At 40.2% G+C, this 19,360-nt stretch overlaps 3 protein-coding genes across 4 annotated transcripts in view; 1 reads left to right on the forward strand and 2 right to left on the reverse strand.

The window, feature by feature from the left end:
* Window positions 1-2,197, reverse strand: part of LOC103139771 (nuclear receptor coactivator 2-like) — a 55,436-nt gene extending 53,239 nt beyond the window's left edge. The window contains exon 1 of the mRNA XM_007554583.2: window positions 1,900-2,197. The gene's annotated coding sequence lies outside the window, so the exon portion shown is untranslated. The remainder of the gene's footprint in view (window positions 1-1,899) is intronic.
* Window positions 2,198-5,203: 3,006 nt separating this feature from the next.
* On the reverse strand, window positions 5,204-12,183 carry tram1 (translocation associated membrane protein 1). Its single transcript, XM_007554584.2, has 11 exons — window positions 11,936-12,183; window positions 9,746-9,809; window positions 8,071-8,192; window positions 7,799-7,915; window positions 7,654-7,712; window positions 7,485-7,569; window positions 7,245-7,315; window positions 7,047-7,151; window positions 6,811-6,954; window positions 6,428-6,579; window positions 5,204-6,318 (listed from the first exon to the last, which is right to left on the reverse strand). Exons 1-11 carry the CDS (start codon window positions 12,056-12,058, stop codon window positions 6,248-6,250), a joined length of 1,113 nt encoding a protein of 370 aa, XP_007554646.1. The 5' UTR covers window positions 12,059-12,183; the 3' UTR covers window positions 5,204-6,247.
* A 227-nt stretch (window positions 12,184-12,410) lies between these two features.
* xkr9 (XK, Kell blood group complex subunit-related family, member 9) lies at window positions 12,411-18,521 on the forward strand. 2 transcript variants are annotated; one of them, XM_007554585.2, is made up of 4 exons: window positions 12,411-13,850; window positions 14,602-15,024; window positions 15,202-15,440; window positions 15,517-18,521. In XM_007554585.2, the coding sequence occupies exons 2-4, from the start codon at window positions 14,732-14,734 to the stop codon at window positions 16,167-16,169; spliced, it is 1,185 nt and encodes a 394-aa protein (XP_007554647.1). In that variant the 5' UTR covers window positions 12,411-13,850; window positions 14,602-14,731; the 3' UTR covers window positions 16,170-18,521. The 2 variants fall into 2 exon arrangements, with proteins under 2 accessions (XP_007554647.1, XP_016528188.1); XM_016672702.1 differs by having other exon boundaries at window positions 12,411-15,024.
* The last annotated feature ends 839 nt before the right edge of the window (window positions 18,522-19,360 follow it).

Here is a 19,360-nt window from a genome sequence, read left to right on the forward strand (position 1 = left end):
TTAGTTTCACCAAACATCAGTACTGGACTGATCAGGGTAACATTTATTCAATGTAAAAAAAAAAAAAATGTTGACCAAACTTTTATCATGTCTTGTATTTGTTTTATCTCTTATTCCAGTCATTAAAAAAAAAAAAAAAAAGTTTAGAAAAACTAGCTGCACTTTTACAGCAGGTTATATACTGGATAACTTCATTTACAATGCCCAGTAAACGCATTCACACTCCTTGAACTTAATCACATTTTGTCACATTACAACCACAAACTGAAATACTTTGAGATTTTATGAGGTCACACAAATCTACAGTGTTCAAAGTTATAAAGTGAAGTAAAAGTGAAACCCAGCTCGCAACATTTTTGTGCATTCAGGTTGACACCGGATACATGAATACATATAATACCTTTCCATCAGCTGACTGCTCCGCTACTGTGTCATGTTTTCTTTCTATATCACTGATTTATGATGTAAAGGTGATGTGTTTTTTTTTTGTTTGTTTTTTGTTTTGTTTTTTTTACAATCCAGATAAGGCATGTAATTTTATTATTTTTTTTCATTGGTGACTGGCACATCATTCCTAAGGAGATTGAAATGTGTGCACGTTCCTTTGCTGGCTGTTCAATTTTTAATTTGATGATGATCCAGGTCACCTGGGAGCACTGTCGGTATATAAATTATTCCCACTATAAAAGTTCAGACCTTTCTCCCTTCATTTTTGTTAACAGCCCTTGCCATCGTACTCCTTGTATTTGCCTTTAGGACTATTTCTTTTAAAACCCCTAAATAAAATCCATTGCAATCAAAGATTTAAAAAAAGAGAGAGTCCAGCAGTGTGTAATGTAATCTTAAATGGATGCAGCAGCTCTGTGCAAGTGATTTCCCCTTTTAGACAGAAATCTTAAAAGTGTGGCTTGTGTTTGTATTCAACCTCAATTTACTCTAACACCCTTAAAGAACATCCAAGGAACCAATTGCCTTCAAGAGTCATCATATTAATAAATAGACGTCTATGTCACGTAATCTCAGTGTAAATACAGATGTTCTGCTAAGGCCTGAAAGGTTTGATGAAGAACATTAATGAACACGAATATAAGAAATACATCGAACAAAGCAAAGATAAAGTTTTAGATAGGTTTTGAGAGGGGTTAAGTTCTTAAACCATATCCATAGGCACAAAATGTTAAGTTGCCCACGCACACGTTGAAAGCTTATTTTAGTGGTAGTGAGCACTAACGAGGCATTGTGACGCTCGCCAAAAGGAAAATATACACCAGTTTAGCCAAGTAAAATAGTCCTCCAAGCACCGTGAACAATTTCATCAACTTTATCTGACGTGGCAAGTAGCAAATGAAGCTTCGTTTCAACCACAACAAACGCAAGAATAGATGTGCGCTTCAACACATGGTGATGGGAACTGTCTTCACTCGCTCATATTCTGCCAAACAGCGAGACTAGCCTGCAGCTACAACCGCTAGCATGCTAACTATGTCCCTGCTAAACTGGGGAACTTCGTCCCGGTGTTGAGGGAACGGTCCCTCGCTAACTCAGCACAAAATAACAATGACACATGAAAGTGTTGTGCACGTTAAAATTCCGGGTTGGGTGACAAGATACCGTTGGCCGGACCCATATGAAATGAAAACGGCACATGAAAAATGCAAATATGTTTTTGCGAGCTCACGGTCTAGTTTAGTTTGCTGCAGAAAGCACAACTGCCACAAGCAGGGAGCCTAGCCAAGAAGCTAGCGCTTGCTAACAGGCTAACGCCAAAGCGAGAGAGAGCCTCTCTGTCAGACAGACACACAACCGAGATTGGAGACCTCTCGCTCCGAATCGTGGATTTCACAACGAAAACAACCCGTCTGTTCTCTGCCAGAAGCACAGAGGCGTGTGGCTACTTACGATTTGAAACTTTCCGCCGAGTCCTCACTGTTAAATCCTGTTTATCCCAGCCAGCTCTGACCTTCGCGGTAGTGAAACAACATTTCTGCTGGCTAACTGTGCCGCCATGTTACTCCTGCTCTGCAAACCAATGCTGAGTGTTTATCTGGCTGGTAGCTGCTGCTGCTGCTGCTGCTATCCTCCCCCACACACACACACACGAAACCACATCACGGGGCTCCGAACACAAATCGACTCAGTTACCGCCGGGGGTGGGGGCTCCTGTGCAGTCCCGAGGCGCTTTACCTGTTAGGATTACGGTACTTGCTGTTTGATTAATCAGCATCACTCTGACGACATTTAATCTGCCAGCCACCGACAGTTTCTTATAGTCACCACTGTACAATATCAACAATGTTTTTTAATGGATGTTGTGGTTGCAAGCAAGGATATACTGAGTATAATATAGCCCCCCCNCGCTTTACCTGTTAGGATTACGGTACTTGCTGTTTGATTAATCAGCATCACTCTGACGACATTTAATCTGCCAGCCGCCGACAGTTTCTTATAGTCACCACTGTACAATATCAACAATGTTTTTTAATGGTTGTGGTGGTTGCAAGGATATACTGAGTATAAAATAACCCCCATACCCCACCACCACCACCCTTGACTGTGGTTCTTCTAGAATAAAAAACCTCATTGTTTAAAGAAGATTGCAACTATTTTACTCAGGCTTACCAAAGCAGTTGTAAATTTTAGGATCATTAACATTTATGCGATGTCGTAAAACTGGCGTTGCATGAGCTGCATCAAACCAAAACGCTTAACGTTGATGTTTATTTTAATTATATCACTGAAATGTTGCGTTTCTTCTGTTAATAATTAACAGTTGCCGAACTAAGTTGTCGTAAAATTTTGGTTGACAGTTCTGTAAGCCGACAGTTCTATAAAGGTTCTCTATTGAACATGTTCTTTACAAGGCCTCCCGATTCTTAACAATAAAAGTGTGTGTGTATATATATGGCTATATATGGCTATTTTGATTTACAGTCTTGGCCAAATATCTATTGACCAAACAAGCGAGCAGGGCTTTTCTGAGCCAAACTTTGTGCAACAGCACCGCCTAGTGGTCTGTTTCCCGTTTGACTCAATCAGTGCTAAGGTTATGTCCTCATTGTGTGAGGTTGAAAAATGTTTTAGTGGGAATTGGGATCAGTCATGAAACTGATAAATAATTTAACTTACTCAAATATGGATTTGTGGCCTAGAATGATGTCCTTTGAAGACATCATTCTAAGATGACAATGATAGCAATAATAGTCATCACATTATTTCCTCTTTATTTTCTAAACCCAGTGGAAATTCCTTGTACTTTATAATTTACAACATAATCTCTATCTTACATTTTACAATTCCCCTGATTTTCTTTTATTTATTTTTTATTTTTTGGTTTTTCCTTAAAAAAGAGCATTTTTGATGTTACACCACAAGTTTTCAATTGCCCTGAGGGCTGTGGAATGGACTGGCCACCCCATAAACTTTAATTTTGGTTGGTCTGAAACCAAGAGGTTTCTCGTACACTGACGCGTTTGAGATTATTGAAACATGGATTTCCGAGCCATTTTCTCCTCCACACAAATCAACATGAATGCTCTTCAAGCATTTTCATGTATCCCATCTGACTCCATGTTATGAGAAACATGGTATTTCTCAACCACAATGCTTCATGGTATACTGAGTTGATTTTTCACTTTGTCTGGCTGAAATCCCTAGACTCAGAAACAAGAGTTTTACTTTCCCCAGTACACAACATCCTGTGCCATTTCCCATTATTTTAGTCATTGTATTTTAACCATCATTGTGCATGCTTATGGATTATTGCGGGGTCTCTGGCGCCTATCTCCAGCAGTCATTGGGTGAGTGACGGGACGGGGTACAACCTCAATGGCTCACCAGGTCACTTTTTCAAATTGTATTACATTAAACTCTTTTCTGGAAATTCTATACACAAACACCCCATTATAATTATGTTCAAAAACGTTTTGAGATTTTTTGCTAGTTTATTAAAAACAAGACAAACCAAGAAATCACATTTGCATTAATATTCACAGCCTTTGCTTTTTTTCACTTTGTTGATCCGCCTTCATTAGCAACTTGCACCTTGTGCTAAGGTTTTGCCACAACCTTGGCACACCCGTCTTTATGGATTTTCACCCATCCTTATTTGCAGCACTTCTCAAGCTCCAACAGGTTGGACAGGAGATGTCTGTGCGGCCGCCTTCAGAAGTTTCTGGGTCTGGTTTGACCTCTCCGGTACATTTCACTGAGAGGTTCTAAAGCCACTCCAATCTTGGTCGTTGTGTTGCCTGGCTGAAAAACAAACTGTCGCTCCAGTCTTGGGTCCAAGAGCAACTGGAGCAGGTTTTCCTCCAGGATGTCTCTGTACATTGCTGCATTCACCTTTTCTTTCTATCCTGCTGCTGATGATGCTGCTACCACCACCTTTCTTCATTGCAGGCAGGCTGCTGTATGCCTTTTAGTCAGGCCAGTGACATACACGTTTGCTGCCTCCGTCTTGAAATAAGAGCTATCCACCGGATGAAAAACCTCACTCATTTGAACTCCTAACGCTAACACATTTATAGAAGCCCTTTCAACTCGTGATTCAATTATATAGAATCAGCATGTGACTATTGGATCTGCTGGTTTTCTATTACTCTACTACACCTGCTATTAAATTACGTGCGACACAGAATTATTTCTACCATAGCAAAATCAGTGATCTGGATACTGATGTTGGATACAATTGATATATATTCTGAGGTACTTTTAGTGCACTAGATCATTGTGGATATGTACTACTCTTGACTGGACTTTGACACATAAAGCAAAAATAAACCAAAGGCTTTCGTTTTAACAAGATCATTTTATTTCTTTACAGGATAAACCCCCCAGGGCAAGTAGAGAGAACCAAACACTGCTGGAGCTTATTGTCGCTCGCTAAAACGGTATGCCTAAAATTAAGAATTCGCTCGTTAGAATACGTTTGTGTTACTTAGGTAACAAAGTCTTGAAAGTACAGCTGATTGGCCTATAATGCTTTGTGGTGTGTAAGTAAAAGGCATATGGTCAGCAGTAGTCAGCCAGTCTTCTTTTGGCACAGTCAGTTCTCAGTAGGGAATGGCAGGGAAGGAGCAAAGGTTTACAACAAAACATATATATTCCTACAGGTAAGATAATCTATGATGGAACAAACACATTAAGAACATTCCACCTTAACATTAAGAGAGGTTGGACAAATCACAAGAACGTTTTTTCTGTCTTTTTTTTTTTTTTCCTGATTTGTGTCTCTGTTGGTGCTACAGAATTAAAACCTAAAAAGCACAATGTGTCTAAAACAGTATGATTACAACTGCGGCAACTTTTATAGAAGCTCGGGACAAACATGTTGTGAGTACAAAGCTTTTCACCTACTCCAATAGTCAAATGCTACATTAGTTTACCATTTGTTTTTTTGTTTGTTTTGTTTTTCTTAGCTGGCATTTCTGCAAAATACTGAACCATAAATGTACTCGTTTCATTTGCTTGCTTTTATATCCTCTTATTCCAAGCTTATTCAATGATTTCCTTTCTATCTACAGGTGTCTGTTTATGTCTGATGTGGTAGGAAAAAAAAAAAAAAAAAAAAAAACTAACGTGTGATCTGGGTGAAGGCCGGAGATAACAGGACTTTTATTCAACCTCCAATCTTGGGAATGCAGGAGAAATTCAAAATGGAATTCATCCAAGAGAAGGACAGCGTCAGGATGAGCTGGTTGGTATATAAATACAAGATATGGAGGTGAAAGGAAAGGAATACACGTCATTTCAATAAAGCACTAAATGACCTGAAGTGGGGAAAAAGAAATAAAGTGATCATTCCTGATTTGGTACAATTACAATCTGTAAAAAAAAAAAAAATCCCCCCGCCCCCCGCCCCCCCCCCGAAAAAAAAAACAACAACAACAACAATCCACATCAATAGGCACTTCTTAAATAAGGTCTTTTTCCCTCAGTTTATTTGTTGGTTTTTCATTAATACCACGGAAGGAAGATTTGGAGATGAACGTGAGCTGGACGATCGGCAGCAAAAGCAAATCTGAGTGGCCCTGGGAATTCCAGCTGGGAGGTCGGTGCTGAGCGGGAAGGTTGATCCACACATGGGGTCGGGGTTGGGAGGTTTGGAGAGGGGGTGGGGGGGGTCAAGGAGCTGTTGAATCAGCCGGCTGGACAAAACCGAGAAGGCCCTGGGAGACACGGCTCTTTGAGATACGCGGGATGAGGAAGGCTGGCAGGAATGTTTACTTTCTCTTCTCCTCTTTGTGTCTTATGAGGACTTCTCTTTTCTTGATCTCGGTGAATCGGCTCCATGAGAGCTCACGCCGTTTACTCCGTTAGCTGTAAAAAAAAAGAGAGGGAAAAAAAAAAAAAAGGGAGTTAGCTAAAAATATTTTTACACTTTTATTCTCACAGTTTACTTGTAGTTGGGTGTTTCTTGCCCTCCCACCTTTGTCTTTTTTCGACTTGCTCTTAGCAGGAGCCTGTTTCTTTTTCAGCGTCTGAACCTCGGCATGCTCTCTCCATCGCCGCAGCTGGAAGTTGATAAACTTCCACATCATGAAGGCCTGCGTAAGGCAGATGGCTGACAGGACGGTCATCCTAGCAGATTAGAGTAAGAATCAGTTCTCTGAGTGGCAAAACCATTATTCATCTCTTTTTTTTTTTTTTTTTTATGGTCCAATCCTTCTGGCATTCAGCTAACAGAAGTAATTTTGGTAATGCTACCTGATCTAAATTATGAAAAAAAAAAAAGGGAGCAAGAATAAAATTGTTTTATCAACATCGTATGCAAAAACATGTTTTTTCTTTTGTATCATCGGATGTTCTTACCGCACAAAGAAAATGTTGAAATTTCCTGCGGCCAAATCGAAGCCTTGGTTTTCAGCGGTGGAGAGGCCGAAGCCCACGGTGAGCACCGACAGGGACAGGGTAAGCAGCCGTCCGATCACAAACAAGACAGCCCAGATGGTGAATCTAATAACAAAGGAAAAAGGTGGAGATTTTATTTTTAAGCTCACAAAACGTCTTTTCATCCGCATCCACTGACTAGAAAACCCAGAACTCACCCCATTTGTCTGTTCTCGTTGCTGAAGTAGACGAGACGGGAGACGTGGAACAGAAGCTCGACAAAATAATGCAACACCAGCAGGATCAAACCCAGCCGGTTCAAACTGAGAGACACAGCGAGAAGGTTTTTAGAAGCAGAAAAGGTATGACCGATTTCACCCCACGCTCTGACTTTTCCCTTCAGCGGCAGCGCTTACTTCAGAATGTAGGCGCCAGCGATGTGGACCAGGTACAGGAAGATGTACACAAGCTGCCGTGGAATATCCTCCTGAACGGTAAACACAGAGAGGAGGAGGCGGAGTGAGGTCAAAATATTTACGCCAGTGTGGGATCGGCACATTCGTTTCAGCATGAAGAGGATAATTCTTCGAAACAATCCCGCACGGCCCAGGAAGACAAACAGGAAAAAGCTGCGGGGGCCAAACAGCAACACTTACTTTCTTTGCCTTTTGGAAATACAGCTCTGGGAGAGAGTGTAGCCAGTAGCCCATCTGGCAAATGTAGAAGAATTTCATCTGGAATCTGAAAGAGAGCGAGATGCTTTGAAACAACACACGCTCGTGTTTGCTTTTCGTTTGCGTCTCGACGCTAAATATGGCCACTTACGGCATCAGCGTGTGAGGATAACCCTCCCACAGGGCGATGGGGTTGGACAGGAAGTTTTCCTAAGAGCACAAAGCTTTTAAATACAATATTCAGTCTGTACCACAAGCAAGCAAAAAAAAAAAAAACAATCAAAGGGTGGGCTTACAGATAGAAGGATGTTTGTGCCCCAAGCGAAGGAGAACAAGTAGAAGGCGCTGAGCTGGCCTGACTCATTGAACTTGCTGTGCTTGGTTTTGGAGAAGTGCTTTTTCCGGTTGATTTTCTGCAGACACACACACACACACACACACACACACACACACACACACACAAAAACAACAACAACAAAAAAAAAAAAACAAGATGAGAAATGGCCTAAAGTGAAACAGTTCAGAGGTTTAAAAAAAAAAAAAGACACTCCCATAACTTCTCACTTACGTCCAGCACGTACTCCTGGATGATTGCATGCATGATGATGGCCACCAGCATGTAGAAGAAAACGGTTGCCAGGTCCTTGATGCCGTGGTGGAAGTGGTTCACTGCCGTCTCCTCTGGGCCCTCTGAGACACAGACCAGTCATTCAGAGTCGACGCCACGACCACGATTTCAAACTCGCGCTTTCGTCAGCCAAGGTGACTTATTCACATTTAGTATATAGAGACTCTCCTGCATGAGTATTCTTTCATTTTATTACATCACAACCACAATCCGCGGTGTTTTTTTTTTTTTTAAATTAGGATCGTATGCGAGACAAATACACACTCAAAATAAAAATAAAAAACTTTTGTGTGTGTGAATCTGGTCAGAGATGATGGGAAAATGGATGAAGCTAAATACAGGCCAATCCTGAAAGTCACCCTGTAGGAGGCTGCAAAATGTTCCAGACAAAGACAGAGGTTCACCGTCCAGCAGCGCAACAACTCTAAACACAAACCCAGAGCTATCACGGAATAGAGTATTTTTGTGTGCAAAAATGACCTAGTCAAAGTCCACATCTGAAAGCAATTGAGAATTTGCAAACTGAGTATCTCCATCAAATCAGACTGACCTTGAGCTACATCTAATAGGCACCTACTTTAAAAGATTGCAGCTGTTAAAGTATTGATTTGGACCAGCTCATCATTAATTCAGGCCAAACTAGATGTTTTTTTTTTTTTTTTTTTTTTTTAAATCTTGAAATTTAAGGAACATTTTCGTTACACTTTCATAACCTTGCCCTGCTTTGGCAAAGCACATTGAGGTTTGTGGTTGTCACATGACCACACAGGAAAACGTTCAAAGGTTGCACTTTTTTTTTTTTTTTCCTTGCAACATACATTTAAGTCCCAATCCTAAGTACTGAGACTTGCGGTCAAAAGGATTGGCCCCACACTGAATTCACCTTGGGTGGAGAGTCACAATTTTAATTATCCTAAATCCCAAAGGGCGCCATTAAGATTACAGAGTCTTGACCGCGCAGGATTTCACCATATAGAAAATTAACTACCACTGCTGCAGATGCAGAGAAAACGCATCTCTCAGCTGACGGGGAAAAAAGCCAGAGAGGCTCTCCTTCATGAAACCACTTAACATGTTTGCAAGGTAGAAGTGACAAAACAAACAACAACAACAAAAAAAACAAAAAAAACAACGGCCTTTTGAGATATCCGAGTAAAGATTAATCTAATAAGATATGAGTAGTAAATAAGTAACAGAGAGGGGTCAGTAGAGAGATCCTAGATAAAACTCTTGCCTTTCTGAAAATAAATGGATTCTCTCAACAGTCTACAAAGCTGGCAAAGAAAATGTTAACCTTGAAAGCATCAGGAGACGGAATTGTGTGTGAGGCCTATTTTGCTCCTCAGCCCCGAATTCGTCCGGCACAACCTTGCCACTGGAGAACTTATAAATCAGGCAGACTAAATTTAGCTCTAAATGGAAGAGAGAATTAGAAAATAAAAAAAGAAGAGAAATCTTTAAAATGAGCTCGTCTAAGGCCACCGGAAAGCAGGCGCTGCTCCGGAATCCAAATCTTCCAGCGAGAAAACACAAAGAAAATCCTGCTTTATAGACTTAAACCAAAAATTGCAACACGTTATAAACCAGTATCGGTTTATGTATACATATCACTTACCATTTGTTGATATGGTCACGTTGTACTGGACAGTAATGAATAATACTGCAAACTTTGAGGTGACCTGTGGATTTAGAAAGAGATGAATAATATGTATTAACAACACAAGGCTGGAGAAGCAAATTTATTTTTTCTTTATTGTTAAAAAAAAACACTTCAGAAAAATATAAAACATGTGGGGAAAAAAGCAAAAAGTATTGTCTAGAGACTGATGTGGGGAAGAGCCAAGCTGCTGCAGAGTATAGGTAAATTAGTCACCAGAAAAAGCTGCCAAACCCTAAAGAGTGTGGTTATGAGAACAGCAACTGAGAATTAACTTTATTTAGCAGACCTTAAAAAAGTGGTAGATGCGACTGTAAAGTAAAAATACTTGGGGCATATTATTAATAACGATTCATGTGATGATGGTGAGAAGCAGCGCTGTTGTAAATGCAGACCAATATAAGTAACCTATATTTTTATAGTAGCCCCCTTTTAAAAGCCGTTTATATATATGATCTTGTTATGATCAGTCATGTAATTGCAGCAAAGCCGACACTGAAAAAGTTTCGGTTCATTTCCAGGATGCGTTTTGAATTTGCATGCCGGGGGAAAGTGCAAATTAAATGTTTGACTCAAGTAATGGTACTTCTTTTCATGCTTCACTGAGGAACTTGATATATATGTTCTTATGCAGTTGTGAAGATGTATGTGAAGGAAATTATAACACTGTTGAAAGGTTCAATTTTTAAAATCAAGTCATTTCGAAAATTGAAACTTGTGCCCTAAACTTTTCTGGTGGACAGCTGCACTGGCATTGTCCTGGGCAGATGAGAGGACCAACACCAAGTGATGATAAGGCTCTGGAAATGTCTACTTGAACTTTGTGCCTCTTTACTCTTTTCCTTCCACTAAACTTTCCATCATCATGTGACTTTTAGTGGCTTATCCTCCTGGTGTATAGGATATCTGACAAGTTTTCCCCATGTTTGTGCAGGCCACCATAAGCATTACCAAAAGTTTTTGTTCGACAGTCAGACGTTCTGAGATACTGATTTTTTTTTGGTTTTCATAATGAAAAGTATGAAGCACAAACATTTAAAATATAGTTCCATTTGTGATAAACTTACATAATATTTTTGATTAAAATGACTACAATTAATGCACTTTTCTAAGACATGCTAATAGCTTCTTTATTTATTAATTGTATTGTTACATGAATTGGTTTTTATTGCTAAATTTTATTCTCCATTTTTGAGTCGGGCATAAAAGTGAAAATTATTCTTCAAAATAAAAGAGCAGCTTAAGCGAAAAATTATTTACCATTAATATTGATAAATATTCGCATCACTGTTAACTAAAAGAAAAAGGGGGAATACAATTCAAACAACTTCCGCAATGGGTTAGCGACAGTAAAACACCTTCCAAAGGGTGCTGAAGGTCACGAACTTTATTTTGAAGAACTAAACACCGGAAGTTGTTTTAAACACGTACAGAAGCGGCATCGCTCCTTTCTGGGGATGAAACCGCGATAGATTTAAAGAAACATGTGGTTTAAAGTGGACCTGAAGATAACACATAGGCCATAGTGGACGGTGGTTTGGTCCCCGTCTCTTTTAAGGCACACTTCTGTTCGAAAGGACAACTTTCTGTTTTGGTACGAGCGGGGGATGACAACCCTCTCGACCGCTGTGCGAATGCCACGTAACACTTCTACGCATAAACTAAGCAAACGGGGCTGTTGCAAAATCTTCAAACCGCGGAGCTCGACACTGCGTTTCAAATGTGCAGCGTCTTATTTTCAAACAAGCAGCTCGCATATGTTTTATTTATATGTTTTTATTATTTTGGTTTTACTCAGACAAATACACGATTAAAAAGCGGGCCTGAAGACAAAGTGTTTTGAAATACTGATTTGAAGACGGGAAGCAGCCAAACGTTAAAGTGAGCTCTGCTCCCAGGAAAAGCCCTGATATCTACAAAACACGTTTAGATGAACGGACAGGCCCACTAAATGCGAGAGAATAAGAGAGAAGCGGGACCACCGTGCACTGAAAACTTTCGGTCTTTTGGAGGAAGTAGAGAAGAATTGATCAGACAGCCATGTCAGTTGCTACAAGAACAGATGGGGAGGAAGAGATCAGCTTTCTCGTCCAGCAACTCTGCGCGATCTACAATTAAAAACAAGCCCCGCTCAACATGTGGACTCACCTCAAACATCAGCCCGAGCAGGAAAACCATAGCAACACAGGAAACAATATCTGCATGGTTCTGGATCACAAACTCGTGGCTCAGCACCGGCGGGTTCTTGTTGGTCTTTTTTCGGATCCCCATGTCGACGCGATTCGTAAAAGTTTCTCTTTGTCCTTCACGCAGACGCGATTTCCTGTGCTTTTCTCCCCGACCAGATGGTGTGATCTATCTGAGCTCCCACCGCGTCCTGCATGCACAGGGCCAGGCTGCTGTTGAATGGCGTGTCACTCTTCTGCTGGTAGGAGGGTCCACGGAGAGAGGGAGCCGCTGCGCCTGACCAAAGAGACTCTTTTACGCACAGGAGAGGAAACAGCTGGGGCTCTCTGCCGCTTCCTAGAGGTTTGGAGTAGAAGGAGAGCTGTAGAGATGAATGGTTTCTATATTTGGTACGCCATCATACGGTAAACTGGTCCAACTGGTCCCACGCTTAAAACAAGCAAGCATAGATAAACACCTATTTAAACGACGTGTTATATATTTCATTTATTCAGTGCGAATGTCCAAAACAGAGGGACCGGCACAATTTTTTTGTTCTCCCTCCCGCCCACTTTTTTTAGTTTTTGTTGCAGAAGCTAACAAAAAGATTTAGTTTTTATAGACTTCTTCAGAGATTCTCACACCAAGGTCACCCTTCCAGGAAGTTATTTAGTCAGTGCAGTCCAGTCCAGAGTGTCATGTTTACAAACCCTCATCGCCTCTGGCGATTAGATGCTGATATGACAGTAAAAGTATGTAAGTATGTGATAAGGATCTCACACATTTCAAGCTAATTGTCAAACAAAAACTTTAGAAACTAGCATAAGCCTGAGGAGAAATTTATTGTAAAGATTTTTTTTTTTAAATTGCAATGTTATGGAGATATACTTTTGAATCTGTTGTACAATTTTGACATAATGCTGATGGAATAAAACATAGGAATCCACCGGTTGAATCTGAAACAATTTAGCTGTGTGTGTTCTAAACCCTTATAAAGAGTAGATATGCAGGAAGTAATGCAATGCAAAACCAGGGCCAAGCACAAGCGAAATGACCAGCTGCCTATCGCCCCGAATGTGGAAGTACATGTGTATGTCACGCATACAGCTGGCTCAGTCCTCACAGGACAAATATGAATCAATTTGATTTCCAGTTCTATTTAGGACTTTGTCTAGGCTATTTTAAGACAAGAACACCAATTCTGTGTGTTCAGCTCTGGTTCTATGTTTGAGTTTGGCGATCTATCCAACTCTGTTGTGGACAGTTTCCTTGCACGATTGCCCTGGTCATCTTCCCATCAACCCAGAGCAGCTTCCCTGTCTCTGACACAGAAAAGCATCCCCACATCGTGATAATGCCACCACCAAATTTTGGAAGGCACAATAAACCGAATCATGGCGTTTACAAAGGAAACAGTGTTTTAGGAAGTTAGAAAGCCACAGTTTATCTAAGCTGCATAGCAGCATGAGGCTTTTAAGTGTCCGTATGCAGTTGTTCTTCTTCAAGAATTGTATTTTATTTTAAAGCCTATGAGAGTTCACCTTCGGGAAAACTAGACTTACTCTGAAATATGTTCACTTCCTTTAATAATCAGTCATTGTTCATGAGTTACTTTTGCTCTCTGAGCAATGATTAAGCTCATCTTGTTGGTGACGTTTAAACGGACACAGGCATGCGAAGGGGAAGTGTAAAGATCACGCTCCCACAACCACCGCACCTTCATAGGAATGACATGTATTATGTAATTACAAATGTCTGCTCCGAGTGTTGATTTGTTTACTGGTTGCCGAGGTGGGGCTTAGCACAGGTTTCAAGGAAATTAAAAAGAAAAAAATGCAGGGAGTGTAATCTCCAGCTGTGATTGTGTGGAGCGCTCTGCCATAGACGTTATGTCTCTGTAAGTTTACTTCTGTTTTTCTTATTTCTTATATGTGTTTAGTCATTGCGAAAGTAACAATTTTTGGGTGTCGTATTGCTTTTCTGTGTGTGTGTGTGTTAACTGCAGCGTAGCTCGTGATTAAGTTAAGATATACGAGTTTGTTTCTAAAAAGGAACGTAATGAAAGTACAACATACGAAGTCAAAAGAAGAAAATATGTTTTAGGGAAGGAAACATTTGCTTATCTTTAGTTAGCTCTGAATTTGCCTCAGTTTTCAATAAAGCTACCAATCGGTCAAGGCAGTATTTTATTTATCCCTGCTCCACAAGGTAAGTTGTGCTGCGTGTTTTAGGGATGTTTCACTACTTTAACACGCATTGATTTACATTGAATGTAGTTCAGAAAAAGCCTGTTAATCAGCTTTCTACTGAAATCAGGCATGCAGAAGCAGGGAAACATCTAAAACATTTAGATTTAACTATTTAGAGTCCTGAACTTTGTGCTATAATTTGCTTCTCATGTGTGATTAATTGTGCTTTCATTCATATTGAAAGTGCCATATGCCAGTCAGTCTGATAAGATACATATTTTTTTATGACCGATTAACAAACAGGAAGATATAAAATAAGCCGAAAAACATATAAACTGACCAGGATTGCAAGGCATCTGGAATTTTTTGTTTTTGTTGCTAAAATAAGGAAAATAATTGTTTTGCATCATTGTAAATTACAAGTGTTTGTAATCAATTTTACTTGTCTATCTTTTCCAGAGAGATTTTAAAGCCACCTGTGATGATGACACTCGCATGCTACGAAGCTTACCAGAACAGGAACTGAGACCCCTTCTTCGTCCTCGGAACCAAGCAGGAGCAGAAGTGCCAACTTTTAAAAGTGATAACAATGGAGCAGTCAGATAAGCAGTTCTCCATTTGGCGGCGGCTCTTAGCTCTGGTGGGACTATTCATGTACCTAGGGGACATTGGCACAGATACTGCACTGGTTTTTAGATATTTTCACGAAGAGCACTATGTTTGGAGTGGACTGACTGCACTGTTTATAATCACTGGGCTGACAGTAAACCAGATCTTCAGCTACGCCTGGTTTTTAGAAGATATGCATAAAAATGTCATGGACAGCAAACCAAAGCGATGGTATTTAGTCCTGCACATATTTGGGATGGGAATCCTCCTCAGGTATGTACGCGCCTTAATGTCGTGTATACAGGATTTGCAGGCTGCAAACTGGAATTTCATTAGTGCTCCAGAAAGTGGGCTCTCGAACTGTGTTACCGTCATCTTCACAGCTGCAGAAAAAACTGAATTTATAACATGATGACGTTTTTTTTTTTATTATTCTGATACTGTTGCCAGGTCTTACCACCTGCTTAAACAAGGATACAAAGAGATTTGGGGACAAGAAACGTCACACAATCAAAGGTCTCAGAATGGATATCTGAAGAAAGGTTATGAGGAGGGGTCCAGTAAACTGTTCAGCGACAGTGCCGATCTGAGCATGTTGAAGCTTTTCGAGACTTTCCTGGAGAGCGCGCCTCAGCTTCTTTTACAGCTGTACGTACATCAAAACCATGAGGAGTGGTCGGTCTTACAGTGTGAGTAGACAACAAAGCTCTTTCTTAACTTCAGATGTTTTCAGATTGATCACTTTTAGTTGCCTTTTTCTTGTAGATATGTCTATGGTGTTCTCTTTCTTTAATCTGGCATGGTCTTTGGTGGACTATCGGATCTGCTTGCGCAAATCTCTTCCCCAGAGCCGGGAACTGCCCTCAGCCCTCCCCACAACTGTCTACCTGCTCTACAAGCTCTTCACCATCACTAGTCTCATTCTCAGCTACAGCCTCCTCCTCATCCTCAGCGTCTACAGCACAGTAGGCTTTACTTCCCTCTGGCTGCTGGGAACAATAAGGGCCCACCATCTTAAAACCAACTTCTGCAGTTCAGGAGTCCTTGAGCTGCTGTACCGTGGCGTCATCGGCGCCGTTCTGGTTTTTACCTTTTTTAACGTTAAAGGACAAGACACCAAACGGGACATGACCGTCTATTACTTTTTTTGGACCGTTATTAATTTCTCAACTCCTTTATTGATGTTCTTTTTAAAGCCAGAGTTGAAGACAATTACAATTTTCTTGGTGGTTAGTGGTGTAATCTATGGCGGTTCATTGCTGGGGCTGATTTTGCTGGTGTTATATTATCGCTTCCTGCACCCTAAACAGGAAGCGAAAAAACAGTATGATGAGGTGGATGGATTGGAAAACGTGGACGGACAGGAAAAGGAGACGACACCTTCAACAAGGAGGACAAGGGAATTCATAAAACCTTGACAGAGGTTTTTTCCCACCATATCATAAAGAAGGGCACTCCACATCATAATGCAGCCACCGCCATGTATTATTGTTACATTTTATGTTTTAGTTGTGTTCAGACTTGTTTCCATGTCTCAAATCAAGAAATATGTGAAAAGGCGTGAGAGGAACCAAAAAAAAGCAAGGACGAGGCAGTGTAGAGTACAACTGAAAGTTGTTGAGGTTTGAAGATTTTAGGTGTGATTTGGGGGAGTTTACAAATCAGCACACAATAAGATTTCCACCCAAAGAAGTCTGCAGAAATGTTGTCAATTTTCAGTTGTTTAGAGATTTAACCGGCATTCTATGCAGGGATTTAAAAGCTCTCTTCCTGAAATTCACCGCAGTGGAAAACGACCACTTGTGGACACCACCCGTCATGCCACTCAAACTCAAACTACAGACAGTTTCCCCATGACATGTTCTTTGATCCTTCAAAGTTATTTCAAGTTAGTGCTACTGAAGGTGCATTAAGATACCAATACACAGCAGAACCCTGGTATTTGCAAAGTTACAGTGATGCTTTCAGAGGCTCACATTAAGAGTGCGAGCTGAGCAAGCTGTGTGGCTTTTATACTTGAGATGTACTTTGCTGCAGTATTCTCTGAAAATGATCCCTCATAGAGGGTTTATATAGACGCCAGTGCAGATGAACCTACTCTGCAAGATCACCCTCCAAATTGTACAGTTTGAGTGAAAGGTGCTGCTCGCTAAAATAGGTGCTGAGGTACAAAAATTCAGAGGTGCAAAACAGCACTCAAGGCCAACTCGACTATAAGCCCAGCTTTAGGAACCAGCAGTCCATGAATAACTAAAATCCATGAATTCTTGAGACCCTCTCAGAACAGGCTTATAATTGAATTTTTTAATGCACATCAATATGCAATAGTGGGAACTGTCTCAGCACTACCGCAGGAGCAAGCATCCATGGCCTTTCCTGTTTTCGCTCCTGGGCATACAGCCAATCAGTACCAAAGAACATAAACTGGTGCTCCTGGTTTGGTTGCTTTGTAATCACCAGCCAATAGTGTGCCAACTGGCATTGCACCCAAGTATTTCAGCTTTCAATTGTCATCTTCATTTAAAAATCTTAGATTTGCTCAATGAAAATGTCAGCAAATAGGGAGGTTTTCCACAAATAGTAGGGAGTTATGTTACACCTTCACCTGTTGTGAAAGCTTGAATGGCTTTTGTACTCTTGAAAAAAAATGTAAACTTATGGTCAGACTGTTTTGGTAGGGAAAAGATGCGTTTTTGTTTAATCCCAGTTTTCTCTTGTTTATGTGCTTGTTGGGATATTTTATTTTGTTGGTTTATGTATTCTGCTTTCTTAGGATTATGTAAGTTAAACTTTTAATTTCTTTTAGGGTTGTGGTCTTTGTTATGTTGGCATGAGGTCTCCCTGAAGTGAAACATAGAAGTCTGCACAGAAAAGCTACAATTTGGGAGACAATGAATATCATCTTGTCTCCTCATTCACTCTGTAGATTTATGTTAGTCCCATAAGTCCACTTAGACCAACTAGGGGACGTACCACCTTCACCAGGGACAATGGCCTTAAACATAGACCCAGAGCTACACTGAAACAGTTTAGATTAAAAAAAAATTATTAAACTGCACATTTCAGACCTACAAAAATGGCAATACTTCAAAATTAATATCCACTGATACTCTGCATCCAACTTGACAGAAATTGAGCTATTTTGAGCTAAATATGCAGACCAAACGGCTCAGATTTTTAACTAAAAATATTTTGAAAAGGATCAGAGTTAGGTGCTCTTACTGTGTTGCCCTTTCTCATAAGATCCCAATAGAAAGAATTGACACATGTGGTTGCAATGTCATGAAATGTAAAAAAAAAAAAAAAAAAGTTTGAGTTTGGATTAATTTGCAAGACACATGCACTCGCTACAAATGTCTTTCAAATAAATAATTTTTACATTTTTTTTGGGGGGGGGATTTTAAAATGTTTATGTTTTGTTTCTATTCTACATTGTGAGTCCTTATTTACAGGACAGTCTTATCAAAGGTTTGTTCTATCAAATAGCAGCAGCAACGCAGGGATCCATACTACCCGGAGGTGTTTATGTTCTTTTCTGAACTGCTGTATTATCAACACAAGATGGCGCCATTATCACAATGGATTTTTTCCGAATATGCAACGACATCGAATCCAGTTATTCCAGTTTCTTTCTGACTTTGAGTTACCAGCTGTACCTATTATGCCTTTTAGAGTGCAACATTTCTCACGGCTTTTGATTCATGGTGTCATTTCCTGTTTTCTGCTATGGTTTTCGTACCACATATTAGAATAAAGTTGATTGATAGTCATTCATTCATTCTGAAACAAAATGTTAGGCATATTTAGGCTTCGACCACACTCATCTCATTGACCTTCAATTAATCTTTAACTATCCACTAATCTTCTGCAATCGTTATCTTTGCAAAATGAAAGGATGGACATTTCTCTCCTTCTTTCTGAGGATTCTGGAGACGGTGTGGTCACGGATGAACAATGAAGAGAAAATAAACCAGAACTAATTTTATTTTGACTACTAGCAATATATCGTCTTGCCCGGAAACGAAAGGTGTGATTTATTTATTTTTTTTGTCATCCAAGGTAGGATAAGATAATATGCTGGGGGGGGGGTTGTTGTGGGGCAGGGACATGATGTGTCCTCTAAAAAGCTGATGGTTGTGGGCTCTCAAATGAGCACAGCCATCCTCCCTTCTTTTAATTCAGCCAAGCTCAGAGCTTTCTGAGCTGTTTATGCCAAGGGACCCCTTGAACCTTTCCTTTGTTGGTTGCTTTTTGTCTGAAACACTCCATAAAATTCAAACTCCAACAAATTTAACTGAGGAAGTTTTGTTTAAGAGGAAATGAATCTCTGCCAGGCTCTTATTTTATGGTGAAGCAACAGTGGATGTACTGACCCCTGCTTGAGCTCTTTTGGTTTATTACATGTAGAAAGCAAGGCTAATGGTTCCAAAACATTTTCCAACCCAATAGTGACCTATAACCCTGTACAACTCAATGGAAAGACAAAATAATATGTTCTAGAAGAAAAAAAAAAATCAAAATGGAAAACTTAAATATTGTGGTTGTAAAAGTGCGCTCTCTGTTCTTTGCAACAAAACCTCTTAATTTGGTTCTCATCAGAAGCCGCCCC

This window comes from Poecilia formosa, unplaced genomic scaffold (assembly GCF_000485575.1).
Source record: "Poecilia formosa unplaced genomic scaffold, Poecilia_formosa-5.1.2 Scaffold64, whole genome shotgun sequence".
Taxonomy (NCBI): domain Eukaryota; kingdom Metazoa; phylum Chordata; class Actinopteri; order Cyprinodontiformes; family Poeciliidae; genus Poecilia; species Poecilia formosa.